The 15903-nt window shown below is 34.2% G+C and overlaps 1 protein-coding gene across 1 annotated transcript; it reads right to left on the bottom strand.

The window, feature by feature from the left end:
- Window positions 1-5225: 5225 nt before the first annotated feature.
- Window positions 5226-9988, bottom strand: LOC145816155 (26S proteasome non-ATPase regulatory subunit 14 homolog). The gene is made up of 6 exons (XM_082912412.1): window positions 9694-9988; window positions 9360-9537; window positions 8919-9000; window positions 8367-8543; window positions 8110-8277; window positions 5226-5601 (listed from the first exon to the last, which is right to left on the bottom strand). The coding sequence occupies exons 1-6, from the start codon at window positions 9833-9835 to the stop codon at window positions 5410-5412; spliced, it is 939 nt and encodes a 312-aa protein (XP_082768538.1). The 5' UTR covers window positions 9836-9988; the 3' UTR covers window positions 5226-5409.
- Between the last annotated feature and the right edge of the window lie 5915 nt (window positions 9989-15903).

Genomic DNA, 15903 nt, shown 5'->3' with positions numbered 1-15903 from the left:
TTGTGGCTAAAAAGCCTATTTTGTTTTTTGTGGCTATTTTAGCCAAAAAAGCCTGGCTTTTTTCTTCCCAAACGGAGCCAAACTATTATTATTTTATATACATGATCAGTCTTAAATCACAAGCAATAATGTAAGTATTGATAAAATTTAAGATCTCAACCAAAGGGTGGGCGACATTGTGGTTAAGGCTTGGGGTTTAAGTCCTAAGGTCACAAGTTCAATTCCCCTCTCCCTTGGGCTAATTTCCTGGGCAAAGTATAGTTGGTTAGGAGGTTGGACCTCAAGTTGTCTAATCAGCACCTGACGTGGGTTCAATGCTCCCCCGCTTTGCGAGTCCTGACTTAAGCGAAGTTTGTCTTGCGAGGTCGGGGCAAGTTCTCAGGTTATAGTCTCCTCGCTCGGAACGACTAATAGGACGCCCTGGTAATCGGAACGACTAATAGGACGCCCTGGTAATCTCTGCAAGGGGCGCTGCCTTGGACCTGCGGGAGAGTAGGGAGGATTTTCCTGCAACAAAAAAAAAAATTTAAGATCTCGAATCATTAACATTGGTTAAGGTACACATAAGTTAATTCAAACATCTAATTATTTTTTTAAAAAAAAGATACACAATAATAACAAAAAATAGTGACATATAACATGACATTGTTAATAATACCATGATTAACGCATTTTTTTTGGTTTATTATACGATGTGTCACTATTTTATTAATATAAGACATTAAAAAATTAATATGAACGGATATCAATTAAAAACAATTATGTATTTGTCTTGGTATTTTTGCTTAATTAATTTAATCACCTACTTTGAATCCCAAACATAAATAAATAATAACATACAAAAAGAGACTTGTGACTTTTGACGTAAAAAGCTATACAAATTTATTTTCCTACAAGACCTAGTCTACCTAACCAATCCACTATTACGAAAAAAAAAAAAACCAAATTACAAGGTATAACTTACTACTCAATCCCGCTTAAATTCGTGCGTCTAGGTATTGTTTGGTAAGTTGATTTGTGGTTAAAATAGTCACAAAAAAATAAAATACGTTATTTTAACCACAACAAATAAAACATCATATTCAATTCATAATCATTACACTATTCTCTCACAAAAAAAATAAAAAAAGTCAAAAAATTCATTTTAAATCAAACTTTTTAACCCAGACTGAAATAACTAAAAAAATCAAAAAGCTAACCCATTTTCTAAACGGAAGCAAAGATGTTTTGAATCCATAAACTTGAAAGTGTACTTTTTATACTGATTGAATTCATAATTTGTTTTCAATGAATCGTAGGAATTTAAAATAAAATTATAAAAAAATTAATACAATACTCACATGATTATAAAACTGTCTCCCATACTCCACACAGCAAACATTGAATAGAATATTTAATAATTTTTTAAAAATCTAACATTTTTAATTCCTGCACTTTGTTGCACAACTGACACAAATATCACTTCAAATAATTGAAGACTTTTGAAACCATATTGGACGAATTTTTGGTGGGTCCCATGAATTTTTATTTAATTGAAATTTAAAAAAAAATTAATTTGGTAGAAAATGAATTCAAGAAGAAAAAAAAGCTCTTTTATATAATTTTTTAAGGTAAAAATATTTTTTAAAAATTTGAAAATATCAACTTTTATGTTTACTTTTGTCAAATGAATTTTTATTTTTTTAAAAAAATTATCATTATAATATTAATCTTGTTTTTGTGTAATGCTGTCATTAGATTCCACTTGTTTTTGTCATGTTGCTTCATGCCAAGCTTTGTGAAAAAATAAGCAAATGAAAGAAACACTTTTACATATCAGGATTAAAAAAATTTGAGTGCAGTAGCCATTATCTTTTTCTTTTTTCTTTTTTCTTTTTTTTTTAAGTGGGGGAACACTAGACATAAGTTACAAAAACTCTTTGGTGAGATGTAAAGGCTCAACAAATTGGTTTATTGTTTGTGAATTGAGAACTGCTATATATTGCTTGTCTTTTTTTTTCTTTTTTTTAAATACTATTTTATATCACTGTATACATAATATTATATTATTTACTTTCATTATTTTTTTAATGATTGTTTCCCATCAATGAATAAATCATGCGTACATACGTAGATGATGATGACAACAACAACAACAAAAAAAAAAAAGAAAAAGAAAAAAAGAATAGAAGAATAGAAAAGAAATTGATGACATGTAACATTTCTCCGGCCAATAATATTATGATGAATACATTTTCTTATCAAACATTTTTGAATCTGAAAAAAGATGCGGACCCTCACGACCCCCACTAGCTTGTGATTGTTTTTTTTTTTTTTTTTCTTCTCTAATCACCAATCCCCACATGTGTGTTGGAGGAAGGTGGTGGAGGTGGAGGCTTGAGAGGTCTCAATCACTTCCGTTTTGAACCTTGCTATCAAATACCAAGCTTTGTGTAAAAAATAAGCACGGAAGAAGCTCTTCTATAACTCAGGATTCCAATAATTTTGTTAAATAAATGTATTGCTTTCGTCATCGAAAGTTAAGCTTTATCAAGCATAAAGTTTGTTTTCATTATCTTTAGACTTTAGTTGATGAAAGTGGTGTTTTTTCCCAACTTTTCTTTGACTAGTGATATTTTTTTTTGTTTCTAACTTCAAATTGCTCTATCAAATCCAAAACTTGTGTTGGTCCACAAAACAGATTTAGGATCCGTGTTGTTGAATTTCTAATAAGAAACTAACCGACCTTTTAATTTTGAGGCATTTATATTTTATCACAAGTACAAAAGATTGACTTAACGTTAAAAAAAAAAAAAAAATCTAAATTGGGAAAAATTAATGTTCTTACCCCTTACTTAAACAATTATTCAATAATGATAATTGTTCAATAATCTTGATATTCTGTAATATTATCGTTAGGGATGTAAGAAAAATCGAAAAATTAAAAAATCGAAAAATCAAAAAATCGAAAAAATAGACTAAACTTGTTAAATTGAATCAAACTGGCTATATTTGATCGGTTTTTTAATATAAATCGGTTTGTGAGGTTTTAAAATTATTTTTTGGTTTTCGATTTTCGGTTTTCAATTTGGTACCGATTTATGTATCTTGTGCACCGAATTAAACCGAAATTGACCGAAAATTTTGCATATTAAACATAATATATATTAAATATATAATGAAATTGGTTGAGTATAAAGTTCAGTTGACTCACTTAATTGTTTATTTTTTCTTAAATATTTCAAGTTTGATAATAGATATTGACAATGTGATAAGCTGTTTGTTTGCCACTCATATATGCTTGAGTCAAGTTATGCTACTACTATGCCTATATAGCTATATCACATGTTTATGTCGTTTGTAATTTTTTGTTTTGAGTTGATAAACTTGGGATTCAGTCTTATGGGATAATAGTTTTAAACTCTGGTTTTACTTTGGTGTCAAGACTTTGGTTTTCAGATTATATTTTGTTTCTAATTCTACTTCAATAAAAGCTTTAACACTTAGGGGTTGTTTGGGAAGTGGGTTTGGGGCTAAAATAGTTACAAAAAAATAAAATAGACTTTTTAGTCCCAATAACACAAAACATTACATTCAATTCATAATCATTATATTCTTTTTTCTCACAAGAAAGTCAAAAAAGTCAAAAACCCTTCCCAAATTAGATTTTTTAGCCCTAAGCTAAAATAGCCAAAAAAGTTAAAAAGCTAAAAAGCCTACCCACTTCCCAAACCAAGCCTTAGTATTTATTAATTCTTTTGTTTGTATTTTTGTGAGAGGATTGGATTGGATATTGAAGTAATGTACAAATAGCTAATTCAAAAATTTTATATAAATTATTTTACTATATTACAAATTTGAGAAGTAACTCAAATTTGAAATGTCGTAAATTGAAAACTACACCGAGCTGAATCCCTTGAATTAGTGCAGTTTGGTGCGATTTACTAAAAATTTCAATCTATATCAATTCTCAATATAATAGAATCAACTTTATTAGTTCAGTGTAAAATTTTACCTAAACGATGACTATTCCAAACCGATTACATCCCTAATTGTTGTGTTTTGTAATTTTTCATGTATCTAAAACATCGTATAAATAATAATTTATTACGTAATACTCCAAGACTATCTGATTATTTTAAAACAATAAAATAGACTTTACTATTTAATCAATGAATTAGAAGATTTGCCATTCTACATGTTTTTTTTTTAAAGTATAAAACAATATTATATTATGAAACAGATCATTTGTCATAATAATTAAAAAGTTAACAAAATTTACTTAACCGCTAAATATCAAGCCCACTAAATCAAGCCCAACAACTACTTACCCTACTGGCATTCTATATTCTGCTATGTTGACTAACAGATGCACTTAAAAAAAAACAAAAAGTGAGATTTTAAAAAAACTTCCACTATTATATATACAATGATGTGATATTATGTGTTAATTTTCGATTTTCTATATATTCAATGATATAGGGCCTACTCTCTTGTCACATCAATTGTCGATAAATTTGTGAATTTAAAATGTGACAATGTAACATTGCTCAAAAATAGAACATCAATTGTGAATGAATTTTTGAGTTCGAAATGTAGAGACGTAACATTACTTAATAAAATATATATAAAAAAAGAAGAAAATATCCGCATCACCCAAATCCAAACTCGCATAACTTCACCGACAGAACCCATTGCTTTGTTTTCAAAAACTTGGAGAGAAGGAAGTCTCATGCTCTACTCATTTTGGTTCCAACTCCATATTCACAAATATCCATTTCATTACAAATAAATAAACTTGAATCTCATGAGGTTCTTCCACAATAAGAACTACACAAAAACAGAAATGTTATCAGAGTTGCAATCACCAATTGCGACAACCACTATAAGCTTAAATCCACAGTTCACCGATAGTCAGAGTGATCCACTACTCAAATCTAACTCCTTTTGTACTGTAACTTGCATTATCAATGATTATGTTGTTTATTCTGTTAAAAATAAAAAATAAATAAATAAATAACTCGACTCCTACATCCTCCTAAAATTTGCAGTCAGCTGCAACCTTTCGCAAGTCATCAAGTTCTAACCACAGGTAGGAAAATCCTTCCTTCCATCATCATACTGTTCACTCAGTTTGGTTCCAATTTTCTAAATATTGAATTTTTTATATTTTGATTTTTTTTTTAATTTTTAGTAATTTTTTTTTAAATATTTTAAGAAAATTTGTTACTTTTAAACGCACCAAATCAAAGTAAGATGAAAACTCTTTCATGACAGCATTGCCTACCCACATAAGCTTTGTTCCACCTATGATTTTACCTAAATAATGAAACATTTCTAGCAGTTCAAGGAGTTCTAATCATACCACATTGTTTTCAACTTTTTAAGTGCCACTAAAATGCAATCTTGTGGAGAATCAAACACTGAACCCTAGAACACAACTGTGTCGAGCATGGTGCCCAAAGTCTGAATTATGTTTGAAGACATCAAGTTGGAGACATGTTCTTCGAGATGTTTTTTGGCATCCTGTCTTCCCACATTCGCAATTGCTAGTTTTTCTGGTGGCAACTCATCCTCTTCCTGCACTGCCTTGTTATATTTAATAGCAAGGTTTAGCATCTCCTGCATATCACAAGGAATACAATGTAAGTCATGCTTTTATCACATTGGGATGCCTATTTGAGAAATTGCACATTTTAATAATTGTAGCCCGTGAAGCAAGATATGAGGCCCAGCTAACCCAAAATTTCATAAAAAGGACATGGATGCTGCAATATATGTGTACATTTTAATAATTTATATATCATAATAGGTCTAGTACATCTAGTTCTTCCCAGACACACTGCAGTGGCACGAGCCTCATGCATTGGACTACCCTTAAATATCATATATAGGACAAATATATACGTTTGACTATGGAAAGGTTATCTCTACAGCCCAAAAGGTCGCATTTACAGCCCTCTCACTCATGTAGGTTTACATGTGATGTGAGGGAGACACTGGAATCTGCACCTTAACAAAGATGTCATAAGTAAATTTTATTTGCATCTATTACTAGTAGCACTTCTTCTATCCCAAATTCAACGACACTTTTCTACATTAAAAGTGCTAATTGCATGCTTTAGGGGTGTTCATGGGTTGGTTCAGACACTATCAACTTGCCACCTGAACCGATCATTACGGGTGGAAGAATTGAACATCCGATTTCGACTGTGGACAGTTCGAAATCGCAAGCATCGTGCCATACAGTTTGTCGGTCAGAATTGGCCGAGTTCTCGGGTGATTTTTCCATCAACAGCTTATCCGCCTTTCTCACATAAACAAATATACAGACAGATTTGAGAAATAGTTCCCAATAAAAACAAAAAAGACAAGACTTGAGAAAGACGAAGAAAGTGAGCAGGCAGTTGTGGTATGGTGTTGACATTCATAGCCATTTGATCTAATCCAAGAGCATCAAAACAGAGCAATCTGGACAATGGTTGTTGATGACTGAAAGGATCTAGACGCAATAAACCATCAGAATAGGAAAAGGGTTGAAAGAGAGTGTTTGGAGAGAGGAGGAATGAGAGAGAGAGGGCTATTAGAGTTCTGCGAGAAGAAAGGAAAAATGAACAGACAAAGAACAATACATAAAACTCTATGTATTAGTATGTATATGTCAAACACCATGTATATCATAACATCATGTATGTCATATGATATAATCATGTATCTTATATATATAACATGTATGATGCATCCATGCATTGAAAATATCAACATGACTGTATTATAGGGTTCGACACTAGACTACCTTACTATTGGTCAAATATTTATTGAGTTTTTTTCTTGCATTTGAGATATGAAACGAAAGGGAAATGAAAGGTCTGACATTTTTTTTTGAGCCATGTGCCTCTTTCTTTGTAATTGATACAGAGACTTAGAGTTTTAATTTATTATCACATGAAGAAGAGTGAAGATATTTAATTACTGTAAGACTATTTGATAATTTTTCAGGCGGTTCGGATTTAGTTGGATCCCAAGGAATAAAACCGTCAGCCGGTCATGGAGGCTTTTTGAAACTAACCATAATCATTCGGTTCGGTTCAGATTGGTCGGTTTCATCCGGTGATTCAGTTTTTTGAACACCCTTAGCATGCTTAACTTGTTTCGTCAATACTTAAGGCATCAATTGCTTTTGATGAAAATTTTAGACATGCATGGTATGTTCCTACTAAATTCCTTCAATTTTTGTGCCTGACTTGCAAATGCCGCCTATTAGAAGCATATGCTTTCATAGATTGCACTTTTCTAGTTCAACCACAGTGAACTTGAGGTAATCCTCATACAACATCAATTAATGGGCTTCAAGGACTCCAAAGAAATCTCAATGGTAAATGATTATCTGTATACAGCAAATTACTTTATTCTAAACCGAGGAACAGGTCATCCACATGGATAGAGGAACCTATATAAGTTACCCATGGGTGGTCTAGCTTATCAGAAACAAGATAATTTTGTCCACAAAGAAACTTCCTATGAAAACGATCCAACTTGACAGAACAACTTCAACTCCAAGGGAGCAACGTTATAACATTACTAAAATGCAATGAAGAATGCAAGGAAGTTTTAGGTAAGTAATAATACACTGATGAGTGCATCCAAAGTTAATTTTTGGGTTATCTCTTCCAGACTACATAATGAAAAGGATCAGATTTTAGCCTTCTAGTTTATATTGGAAAACAAACTTGCAAAGAAATAATATCCATGTCATGACTGATCTCCATATTAGTGCCTTATTTTTGGGTCTTCAGGATATAAGAAAAACAAACTAGACTAACCCCTTGAAGCAATCTACAGGCAACACTTGAAGGACTTCTATCTCATTACTGGATTGTATTCCCATTCCCATATTATTGTTTTGATTCTAGGGCATTCAGCATCAGATCCTATGCATCTATGCAGGATAGCAACACTCTATGGACCTTGCCTCTCAAGTACAAAAGGCAACACAACAATCCACAATAAAAATCTTCCAAAATTGAGGTTAAAAAAAATGTGTAGCCTCTGCACCTTGTTGCAAAGGTGCCAAATACAACACACACACAAGACTATGAAACTCATAGCCTCGCAAAAAGCTTCACTTACCTGAACAGTCTGCTCATTGGTCTTGGAATGGGTATCAAATCGTTGCAGTGTCAAGCCATCAGTCCACTTCTTCTTGTGCAGGTTCAGTAGCATTTTCTCCTCAAGTTCATTCTTCCTGTAATTAATGGCTATTGAGTAATAATGCCTGTTCAGCCCATGGATCAATGCCTGCAAAACAAATTGCCATTAGAGGATAAGACTCAGGGGTGACACCGCAGCTATCAGAAACACAAAGGCACCACTCATTCAGCACTCACTTGAATGGATGGCTTGTTCAAATGTCCAAGGTTGGACGTTGTTTGCCTTGGCTCTTGGCCAAGCATCATGGTTTGTGGGTTAATTAAGCGGAAGGCATCAATGACCACCTTCCCCTTAACACTTTGTATGGGATCCACCACAACTGCCACAGCACGTTGATTCAAAGCTTCAAAACTCTGCATGATATCACAAAATGTCAATAATTAAGTTGGTCTTGACTATTGACAGAAATAAATGATAACAAAATTACCCCAATTCGAAACATACACACACAGATAGACAAAGCAAAAAAAAAAATTGCTCATACAGAATGGAAAATTACAATTTAAAATGGGCAAAGAAAAAGTAAAAACGTTTCTTTTATACAACCAAAAAAGGTCATAGGAAAATGCCATCATAGAATAATGATACCAACAATAACGAACGCATAAAAACATAATAGAAGAATAAAGTACCATACAAAAACCATTATATAAATTAATAGTAGTAAAACAACTACATAATTGTACCGCTACTACCATAGACAACAACAAAAGAAGATAGAATACAACCTGTTGAGTATTGATGTCCACACCAGAGAGCCAACAGCCAAATCCAGGATGTGAATGATACCATCCTACCACCATTTCTGGCCTGCAATACCAAGCAAAAGAACAAGCTCACTATAACATCTACGAAAATGTTTGAAAGAATGTCGCTGCTTGTCTTTATAGCAGTGAGTGCAGGAAGCAGAATATCAACGCCAATTACACCCGCAATGAGTGCATAAACCAATGGGCTTTTTAAATGGGCAGTTAAACCCTAGTTATAAAATTTCTATATCAAATTAGGAGGCAAAAGGCATAAGGGGAGCCCCTTTCGCACAACCGAATCTAGAAACATAACATAAATAAAAGAAATCACAGATAAGAGCAGGTTCTTCCAATGCCAGACTTAAACATTCAGTTGTAATTAGGCATAAGAATTAACAATAAAGAATGAGAGTGAATTACCTTCCAGTTTGTTTAAGCATATCAAGCATATTAGTCTGAAAAACATGATCGACCGCTTCGACACTGACACCAGTACCACTCTGCGGCATCGCAAATACATCAACGACGCGAACAGTGTACTCATCCACAAATTCACCCAACATCAATCCCATCACTTCCATAGGAACTCCGGCTCTACCTGTCAATCCCAATCCCCCCAAATACAACACAATAGAAACACAAACCCTAATCAGGTTCACACACATAACCCTATATAACTTTATGTATATATGTATACATCTATATATATCTGTAGTTACAGAGAAACCCTAAAATCGAAAGAAGGAGAACGTACCGTGCTTGAGCATTTTAAGGAGGGCAAGCGAAGAGATGTAGACTTGCTCCGACGAATCGAGAGTCGGAGAGTCCGGCGGCGGGTGTCCCAACGCTCCTCCAGCACCGGCGAACATTCTCTGCAATCTCTCCATCCCTGACATTCTCTCGCTCCGATCGGAATTCGATTTCTTTGATACCAAGATTGCTGCGCGAATTGGTACTCTTCAGGGAAAATAGCTTATTTAGCGTTTGTGATTTTGCAATAATGCCCCCAAACTTTTCTAATATTTCAATTTTGCGGGAATGAAAATATCTTGTACTAGGATGTGAGTCCATCCCATAGATGTGTTCAAAATATTAATTTTAATTTTGAGTTGATAATATATTTTTTATGTTAATATTTTTTTATGTTGTTTAGTAATGAAAGTATTTTTTTAATAAAGTAAATAGTCTTAGATTTAAGTATTGTATCTTCTTTTAAAGAGAGAAATAAGTTTATGGACACTAACGTCGTGTTTAGTTGAGAGATTTGATGAGAAATTTGAAAAGAAAAATGGAAAAATTAGGTGAAAAGTTAATAAATATAGAAGTATAGATATGTTTTTGCAACTTGAGACCCATAATTTTGTTATATTTATACTTTGGGAAATAAATTCCATAATTTCAAAACACCGTATAACACACCACGATCTATCAACCAGTATAACAGACCACAATCTATCAACCACTAAAACAGTTCAATTCAACACCATATAACAAAATTATGTATTTCTTAATGCAACATTTTAAGTTATCGTTAAAATTTTACCCATTAAGTTCGAGGTTATGGGCTGATTGAGTTATCTCAGTTGACCAATACTTTCTCAATTGATAAATTAAAGAGTTAATCCTTACCAAAAGTAAAATTGATTATTTATTCATTATTAGAGAGTCTTTCTTTAGATATTTGGTTTATTATTATTTATTATGGAAATTTTAGTTGTTGGGGTTGAATTTGCAGATTTATGTTGTCGAACTTTTTAAATTATATTGTTTTGATATTTATAAAAATATAAATATTCTCCTATCAATTGGTTTAAAAAAAAAAAGATTTGAATTTAAGGATAACCATTTATTTGTTTTTTTTTGGTTGGTAGCTATTCAAAACGATTTGCCCTCTCAACAAAATTTAGGGCAAATTACATATACCCCTGAGGTTTGAGAAATTACAAATACCCTCTAAAGGTTACATTTGCATAACAAATTAGTGGACAAATTGTTATAAAAATATAAACCTCAAGGGACAATTTGTTATGAAAATATAAACCTCAGGGAGTATCTGTAATTTTTGAAACCTCAGGAGTATCTATAATTTAGCTAAATCTCGAAGAAGTTATATATAACTTGCCCCAAAATTTAATAGGAATTTGATTCTTACTTAGATGCTCCAACCATCAAATCAAACCATTTTTCTATTTGCTCAGTCGAGTACTACTATGGTAACACTTGTGGTATTGCAGGCTGGGCCTCAATCAGTAGTGGCTCAAGGTTAGAAGGCTAAGGCCCAACATTAAAATAGGCCTCTTATTAATAAGCTTTTAGGAGAGTTCGAACATTTGACAAACTCAAATTAAATTTTTTGTTTTTGGTAGGCTTTTAGATAAGAACAAAATTGTAAACTATTTTTTTTTTCTTCAAGCAAGGTACTATTAACTTGCCTATATGTTGAACTGACTCTAGCTTCAACTATAGGGATGGCAACGGGGCAGGGCGAGGCGGGGCCGGGGACTACACTCTCCGTCCTTGATCCTCGAAAGTGATATATTCTCCGTCCCCGCCCCCGATCCCTGACGGGGACCCATAGCCCGGCCCTATCCCCGCCCCCGATCGGGGATCTCCGACCCCGAAAAATCTCCGGTGATTTTTTTTTTTTTTTTGATCTGTAAAAAACTATAAACATCCTAATCTTATTGAAATATATTTGTCAACATATTTGCCAATTAAAAAAATTCTATAAACATCAAATTCAAATATATTTGTCCAGCAACATCAATAAATCAATAAATATCTCCTAAACAGTATAAATCTGTCCAGCATATAAATTCAGTATAAATTTAATAAATCAATTGCCATCTCTACATATAAATTTAGTATAAATCTGTCCAGCATATTTGCCAATATATACAAATCAACATCAACATCAACATATTTGTCCAATATATACGGTACCGTTTGGTAACACTTACGTTTTCAGTTTTCTATTTATATTTACAAAAATTTTAAAAACTCAAATAAAAACTTGTTTGGTAAATTTTTAATTTATAAATCAGTGGTCTCACTTTATAAATTTGGCCAAAAAATATAAACTCAAAAAATATGTTTCCGTTTTGAGTTTTTAGTTTTTTTTTTTTTTTACCACCCGACACTAGCCACTACCTGCCACCATTTTCCACCACCGTCTTCCCCCGCCACTACCCACCACCCACCACCATTTTCGCCCACCGTCTTCCCCCACCACCACCCACCACCCACCCTCACCACCACCACCACTCACCACCCACCTACCACCACTACCCACCACCCGTCACCACCAGCCACCTGCCACCCACTCGCCACCACACTCACCCCTTGCCACCACCACCACCACCACCACCCACCCGCCACCACCCACCACTACCCGCCACCACCACTCGCCACATACCCGCCACTACCACTCACCACCCACCTGCCACCACCATCCGCCACCCGCCACCACCAGCCACTAGCCACCTGCAACTCACCACCACCAGCCACTTGCCACCTGCCACCCACTCGCCGCCACCACCACCATCACCCACCACCCACCTGTCACCACCACTCACCACCCACCACCACCACCACCCACTTGCTACCATCCACCATCACCATCCACCACCCACCTGCCACCACCACCTACTATCCGCCACCCACTTACCACCACTACCCGCCACCACTACCACCACCACCATCACTACCTACTCGCTACCACCCACCACCCGCCACCGTCACCCACCCATACACCATCACCACCCACCCATCCACCATCACCACCCACCAACCACCCGCCACTACCCACCACCACCAACCATCCGCCACCCACCCACCGCCACCACCACCTACTCGCTACCACCAACCACCTACCATCGTCACCCACCCACCCACCCACCATCACCATCCGCCACCCGCCACCCACCACCCGCCACCGTCACCCACCCACCCACCACCACCACCTGCCACCTACCCGTCACCACCCACCACCACCCGCCACCCACCTGCCACCACCGACTTGCTACCACCCACCACCCGCCACCGTCACCCATCCACCCACCACCACCTGCTACCCACCACCCACCGTCACCACTTTCCACCACTGTCTTCCGCCGCCACTTACCACAACTTGCCATTTCTCACTCTTTTTTATATTTTTAAATTTTTTTAAACATTTTGTCAATTACCAAACGCGTTTGTAGTTTATGTTTCTCTAAAAATAAACAAAAACTAGTTTATAAAATTTTTGTAAATATAAACTAAAAACGTAAACGTTACCAAATAGATATTTGCCAAGGAAGCACGGGTGCGGGTACGAATACGGTACGGGTACGAGTGCGGGTACACCGATACGGCAAAACCTCAAAAAAGTATGATACGGATACGGCTGCGGTACGCCGATATATATATATATATATTTTATAATTATGGTTAAAGGATCCAACCTACAAATTAAAATTAAATATCAAAACTAAAAAGAGAACTACAAAACTAAAAGACAAATATTAATTTGTGAAATCTCACTTTGACATGTTATGCACTGTGAATCTATGATCATAATTTATTTCAGTGACAAGTATGACAAGAACAAGGACACTACAACACCTTTCAATCTGACTCCCATATTGACCTACAAAGTATCTCTCAATTTTAGTTCACGAAAGACAATGAGACAATAACCAATCATATCCATCCACAACATCAAGCATTGCAAGGAAATTAACCAATGTGGAAACAGACAGATAACTTAACTTAACTCAAAACCAATGGCTATGCATCACAAATTAATGCTCTGTTTTTCAGTTACAAAACCCCCATCCCTCCCCCTCAAAATAAACTGCTACGAAAGAGAATTTAAGGTGTCAAGGGATTTTAATTTGTCATCAAGCTTTACAATCAATATCATATTGCATATATAAATGACATATATTAGAAAAAAAAAAAAAAGGACAAATCTTAGTTCAACAAGTCTGGATAGATTTTAGTTAAAAAATCTGGACATATATCAGAATAAATAAATAAATAAATAAGGACAGATCTTAGTTCAACAAATCTGGACAGAGTTTAATTCAAAAATCTAGACGTATATCATGCAAAAAAAAAAGAGAGTTCAACAAAAATGAAGAAGAAGATGAAGGATCAAAGAAAGAGAAAACCAAAGAGGCGAAGAAACAACACAAAAAATCTGAAAAAAAAAATAAAAGAAAGAGGATAAAGAATCGAAGAAGAAAAGGGGAAAGAATCGAAATGAACTTACCTCTTCAATCGCACCTTCGAATGAGAGAATCAATTAGCAACACCTTCGATTTCAATTACACCTTCCAAGTGTTCTTCAGACTCTCTTGGGAGTATTTCTGGAAGGAGATGATCGAATAGACATAGGAAAGAAAGAGGATAAAGAATCGAAGAAGAAAAGGGAAAAGAATCGAAATGAACTTACCTCTTCAATCGCACATTCGAATGAGAGAATCAATCAGCAGCACTTTCGATTTCAATCGTACCTTTCAAGTGTTCTTCAGACTCTCTTGGGAGTATTTCTGGAAGGAGATGATCGAATAGACATGGAACCCTAGCACCTTCGAAGTTCTTCAGCCTTGGAGTATTTCGGAATGAGATATGGGAGGAGCTAAGATAATCGAATGATAGAGAGAATAAAGAACCCTAATTTTATTTGGTTTTATGTTTTATTTATTATAAAAGAACCCCAGATTTTTATAATTCTTTAAAATAGACATAAAAAATTGCTCCAATACCCTGTAATTTATAAAAAATCTCATTTTTTACCCCGGAGTACCCAAAACGTACCCGTGGCGTACCCATAGCGTACCCGTCAGTATACTAACAGTATAAAATGTACCCGATGCGTTTTTGGCATACCCGGTACGCGTGCAGCCATACTGGTATGCGTACCCGCACTCGGGAAGTACCTGGTACTTGTACGGCAACATTTTTGGAGTACCCATGCTTCATAGATATTTGCCAATATCAATATATACATATTTGTCCAACATCAATATATACAAATTCTATAAACATCAACATATTTGCCAATATATACAAATCAATAAATCTGTCCAGCAGCATCCTATTCAAATCAATATCTCCTAAACAAAATAGCACCTGTCAAATATTCAATAAATCTGTCCAGTAGAGAAAATAGCATCCTGTTCAACAAAATAGCACAAACAACAAAACATCTGTCCAGCAACCCACACACATAAGAAAATTCAACAAGTAGCAAAGAGAATAATTAATCTCAAGCACAACTCACAAGGGATAGATTACCCAAAAATTGAAATTAAAAAACTCTGCTTAATAACAGATAACTCTGCTTAATAAAAAAACTATTGTTTCACACACTTTAATTCTTACACATTTTGAGACATGAAATTAACTATAATTTCAAATAACAGATAACTCTGCTTAATAAATAACTCTGCTAACAGATTAATAAATAATAGATAACAGATCAATAACAGATTAATCATATATATATAACTCTACTTAATAAATAACAGATACATATCAATCATATCTCAAATTTCATATAACAGATACAGATCAAATTTCATATTCATAAATAACAGATCAAATTTCAATTATATATAACTCTGCTTAATAAATATCAAATTTCATAAATAACAGATACAGATACAGATACGAATTTCATATAACAGATACAGATATAGATCATAACAGATTAATAAATAACAGATACAGATTAAATTTCATATTTATAAATGACAGATCAAATTTCAATCATATATAACTCTACTTAATAAATATCAAATTTCATAAATACCAGATATAGATACAAATTTCATATAACAGATACAGATCATAACAAATCAATAAATAACAGATACATATCAAATTTCATATATATATATATATATATATATATATATATAATAAGGAAGCTCGGTTTTTGAATTTTGATGTGACCTTTATACCTGTGTCAAAA

The sequence above is a fragment of the Camellia sinensis genome, unplaced genomic scaffold, assembly GCF_055761805.1.
Source record: "Camellia sinensis isolate YWXY unplaced genomic scaffold, ASM5576180v1 Unanchor3, whole genome shotgun sequence".
NCBI lineage: Eukaryota > Viridiplantae > Streptophyta > Magnoliopsida > Ericales > Theaceae > Camellia > Camellia sinensis.
Note: the sequence above shows the minus strand (reverse complement) of the source record. Positions and strands in the feature narration are given on the sequence as shown.

Excerpts from the sequence above, each read along its gene's own strand:
- LOC145816155 (XM_082912412.1), bottom strand. The coding sequence starts at position 9,835 with ATGTCAGGGATGGAGAGATTGCAGAGAATGTTCGCCGGTGCTGGAGGA. Across the intron at positions 9,538-9,693 it reads CCTTAAAATGCTCAAGCACG|GTAGAGCCGGAGTTCCTATG; the intron begins GTACGTTCTCCT and ends TGGGATTGACAG. Across the intron at positions 5,602-8,109 it reads CCAATGAGCAGACTGTTCAG|GAGATGCTAAACCTTGCTAT; the intron begins GTAAGTGAAGCT and ends TGTGATATGCAG.